This window comes from Lipotes vexillifer, unplaced genomic scaffold, assembly GCF_000442215.2.
Source record: "Lipotes vexillifer unplaced genomic scaffold, Lipotes_vexillifer_v1.1 scaffold285, whole genome shotgun sequence".
Classification (NCBI taxonomy): domain Eukaryota; kingdom Metazoa; phylum Chordata; class Mammalia; order Artiodactyla; family Lipotidae; genus Lipotes; species Lipotes vexillifer.
The window spans coordinates 395,582-400,417 of record NW_006788807.1 but is presented as its reverse complement, the minus strand read 5'-3'; the positions used below and the strand labels follow the sequence as shown (position 1 = coordinate 400,417).

General features: G+C 42.1%; 1 protein-coding gene across 1 annotated transcript in view; it reads right to left on the bottom strand.

The window, feature by feature from the left end:
* Positions 1-4,836, bottom strand: part of DZANK1 (double zinc ribbon and ankyrin repeat domains 1) — a 79,443-nt gene that overhangs the window by 64,560 nt on the left and 10,047 nt on the right. Inside the window, exons 3-5 of the mRNA XM_007461794.1 lie at positions 4,577-4,691; positions 3,101-3,197; positions 2,000-2,118 (exon numbers count right to left, since the gene is read on the bottom strand). Coding sequence (XP_007461856.1) covers positions 2,000-2,118; positions 3,101-3,197; positions 4,577-4,691 — 331 coding nt within the window. The remainder of the gene's footprint in view (positions 1-1,999; positions 2,119-3,100; positions 3,198-4,576; positions 4,692-4,836) is intronic.

The following is a 4,836-nucleotide window of genomic DNA, read 5'->3' as shown; positions in this document are numbered from 1 at the left end:
CATTCCTCTGTTGATGGACATTTAGGCTGCTTCCATGTCCTGGCTATTGTAAATAGTGCTGCAATGAACATTGGGGTGCATGTATCTTTTCGAATTATGGTTTTCCCCAGCTATATGCCCAGGAGTGGGACTGCTGGATCATATGATAGATCTATTTTTAGTTTTTTAAGGAACCTCCATACAGTTCTCCATAGTGGCTGTATCAATTTACATTCCCACCAACAGTGCAAGAGGGTTCCCTTTTCTCCACACCTTCTCCAGCATTTGTTGTTTGTAGATTTTTTGATGATGGCCATTCTGACCAGTGTGAGGTGGTACAAATGAACTTATTTACAAAACAGGAATAGAGTCACAGATGTAGAAGACAAACTTATGCTTACCAAGGGGGAAGGGCTGGTTAAATTGGGAGACTGGAATTGATATATACACACTACTATATATAAAATAACTAACTAATAATGACCTACTGTACAGCACAGGGAACTCTACTCAGTACTCTGTAATGACCTGTATGGGAAAAGAATCTAAAAAAGAGTGGATATGTGTGTATATATAACTGATTCACTTGGCTGTACAGCAGAAACTAACACAACATTGTAAATCAACTATACTCCAATAAAAATTAATTTAAAAAAACATGCAGTGGGACATGTCAAGATGGTCAGCCTTGGAAGAAGCAAACACTTAGTTCCCAGCCTAACCCATCCTTTACAATTCCTCACTAGACATAGTGAAGAAAAGGAAGGTCTCTCTGGCTGCTGACCAAGTCAAAAAGAGCAGCTGTGAAGTCCCACATAGCTCTCCATGCCCCTTTCCAATCTGCCCTCTTCATGTCATTACCTTTATCTGCAAGGCACTTTTCACACATGTCATTTCATTAATAAACTCCAATAACAACTCCATTGAAGCAGGTGGAGTGGATCGCCCCAGTTCACAAGTGAAGTTTATTAAAATTAAGACTATAATGAATATAGTCCTAAGGAGACCTCTATCACATAGCCACAAGGCAACAATTCAATCACAAAGTTCTGGAAGCATTTACTAACTCTGATTAATAAACACTAGCAATTATAAACATACAACATAAATATACAAACAGATATGCTAACAAATATAAATATTACTTAAATAAGTAGTAACTGTATGATGAAAAATGCCAGTATTATATGTGTAAAATGTTCAAAAACAGTGTAAAAAATACGGGAGATTTTGGCACACAATGGGAGTAATCAGAGAAAATGTGTGCATCCAACACATCAAAATCAATTGATTTCTAAAATGTGCTTAGTTACATCTTAAATAACAAAAGGCACAGTGAAAAGGACTGCTCTGGAGTTATCCCAAATCGTTGAAACACTTTATACATTTTAGTTTTTTTAATTACAACATGTACCACTGTCCTAACAAATCCATCTGGTTTCTTTCTCATTGCATGACTCAATAGGGTCAAAATCTATTTTAGCGACAAAGGAGCAGTGGGGGGAGAAGTGATCTGAAAAATAACATAGTAGACTCTTCTACCCTATGCAATTTCATTTTCTAGAGACAAACGTCAAGTTATCAGCCTAGTTCATAAACTAGAGAAAAAGCACAGGTCCTCAAAGATTCCTTGTTGAACTTTTTTGTAGAATGATGTTGAAGCAATATTTTGACTAAGTCATGGGGGAAAAGAGAGTTTAGAGTTTGGAGGGGTGGGATAGGGAGAGTGGGAGGGAGGGAGATGCAAGAGGGAAGAGATATGGGAACATATGTATATGTATAACTGATTCACTTTGTTATAAAGCAGAAACTAACACACCATTGTAAAGCAATTATACCCCAATAAAGATGTTAAAAAAAAAACCTTATGTATATTGGAATTATTGGATAGAAAATATAAAGTAAACCTGTTTAAAATGCTAAAAAAAAAAAAAACTAAAAAAACTAAAAAAAACTAAAAAACAAAAAACAAAAAACACAGTAGGCGTTTAGTACCCTAAAGATTGTCTTTAGAAGTTACCTGGGGCTGCTGGGTGGCTGGTCGAGAGCCTGATTCTTCACGGAAAGCTGGGGTTTCCCGTGGGCTTTCTGAGAACCGAAGATCTTTCAAAGTTTTAGGGTCAGTTCTTTCACCCACGTCTACGATTATATCAAAAACGTCATTCTGTGAATATCTATAATTATATATGCATTCATGCAACTGTGTCTTCATAGTTAGGAACCTTTTAATAAGGGACCACTGTTGTCACATTCTTTCTCTAAAGTAGAATTATACAAAGAAGCTCCCACTCAGTTAAATTAATAGCAATAAAGAAAAGAATGAGCCCAGACTGAGAAAATTAAAATCTGCCCTGCGACATTCCACAACATTCCACACCAGGCTGGGAAAATGGATAAATCCAGTTGCAAGGTTAGCAGGAAACATCATGTGTCCCAAGGACACACTGCAGCTGTAACATGTCGTAACAGCCCCCACTTTGAGTGACTACTGTTTCTTACTTGCCAAGAAACCTTGTTGCCTAAAATCAGATTATCAGAAATTTTGCTATTTGAAATCTTATCAGTAAGAATGAAACATCCAACTCTTGCCTGGAGGACCCAAGTCACTTTGACATAGAGAGGCAGCTTCAATTTCCAACCCTGGTGCAGAGCTTCAGAGAAAGGTTTCTGAACACAACATTCCACAGTTATCTTTGTTGTTTCCAAGGTAACAGAACCCCGGTCCCCTTCTCGGGTCCATACCTCATACCTCATGGTGACCATTTCACACCGAGCCCTGCTTTGCTTGAGCCTATCAAAACTCTTCTTTCATTTAAATTTCATCCTAACTCCACCCTTCCCCCTGTAACTGTTATCTGTGCTTTGGTTGATGAGACCCCATGGTTCCTCTGGTGTGTGGTCTCCCACGTTGCAATGAATCGATAAATCTGACTCTGCTGGACAGCTGCACTATCCCTCATGGTCTTAAGCTGTTGGCTAGGACAGCATTAAAAGTCCAATTACAGCTTACTTTATTGTTCCAGTGTTTCTTATCCAACCCTTCTGCAGACACGAACACAAGCACTGAACCTGTTTGGTGGTTTAGAATATTAAATCTTATCTTCGTCCTGTCACGTCATACCTGGAAACTTTCCAAGGTTAACATTCCAACCCAGTTTATTTTCAGCATTCTTATATTTCTTCCTCCCTTTTGATTCAACAAATCCATTTTTCAGTTCCTAGGAGGGAAGAGATTGCATATCAATCCCTTGATTCTGCCCATTTATATGAAAATTAAAAGTTCCATGGTAGAGACAGTGACATAGCCTGCACTTCTCACTGGAAAGGGTTTACAGTCGTTTTCACAAAGTGACCCCTGTCTCACCTTTCCCTGGAAACACACAGCTTTGAACCTGGGCTGCTTGGTGGGCAGTGTGTCTGCTTGGGAAGCCCCACCAGTTTGAGTGGCCAAGACCGAAAGCAGGTGGCAGCATATACAGGCAGGATGTCACCATCATGGGAGTCAGAGTAATAACAGAGGGACCACTAGACCCAGGGGGCAAAGACAGGTTGGGGTCAGGCCAAGACAGTACTCCTGTCCACTACCTGCCCACACACGGCCCTGAAACATAAACACGCTTCTCTCTGGACTTCCTGCTCCTTGGGCTCAGTCCCTCGTGCTTGGTTAAACCCTGAGCACCTGCTGCTACACGTGGGTTCAGCCCCTGCCCAGTGTAGACCCCTGACCACACGTGGGCCCCACACGACACCTGTACCCACTGCTCTGGCCTCTGGCCAATCATTAGACTGAAGGGACTCCCAAAAAGCTTCCCGTCACCCCCAGCGAGACCTCCATGACTGGGACTTTTTGGTTGGTTGCCTTGTCGTGGGCTGGCGCATCCTCTGACCCTGGGATCTATCTCACTGATGCCCAGAACCCAAACATCCTTTCAAGACAGGTCTAGTTCATTCTCCAAAGAGATGAGGCTTTGCAGCTATTTGGCAATGAAGGTTTCAACATAATTGAAGGCCATGCCCACTGAGGGCTTCTACTAGTCTGATGCATCTAGTCAACAAATATACACCCTCTGCCCTCTCCTACCTGCCCCTGTGCAAGATGCTGAGTATGGCAGACATGCTCTCTGACACCTGGGAGCCTACAGTGCATGGGGGAGATAGACAGGGAGCAAAGTATTCACAGCATCAAAGCATTTTCTAAAAGGAGACGATCTGGTGCTAGGGGAGCAGAGACGGAGCACCGATGCCCAGTTTAGTTTGGCTGGAATATAAACAGGGGAGTCACAAGGCAAAGAATGACTGAGGACAGAAACTGCTTCTTAGGATGCCAGGCTAAAGGGTCCTGCTTTCTTCGACAGGTAAGGACACAGGAGACAAGGATGCTTGCTAGGAATCTCCAGTGGGCAGGGTGGAGGAGGGACTGACCAAAGGGTGGGAAATCAGCAAAGATACTTTGCAATGGTTGATACTGACCCCAACTATAAGGACCTGAAAATGGGCAGAATGACTGTGGTGGTAAAGGAAGGAGAAGATGCGACCACTGAGAATGGGAGCTGAGAATGCGGTGAGGATCCGAATGCCTTAGAGCGTCATTACGTACCTGCTCCGGAGGGTCTTTGAGAACATTTTCCAGATCGCCTTCTGAAGGGACTGTATCTGGCGGTACATAGTCCACCTGAAACATCTTTGTTACCATGGCACTCTGTCTGCAGTCTCTGAACATTATTCAGAACAGAAAAGGTCTGCGTGTTACACAAAGATTCAAAGACAAGGTGCCTAGCAATTAAGATGACTCTATAAAGCCCCTTAGTCTAGAGACCATATTTATTTTATTTTAAATTTGGAGAAACCAAAATACAG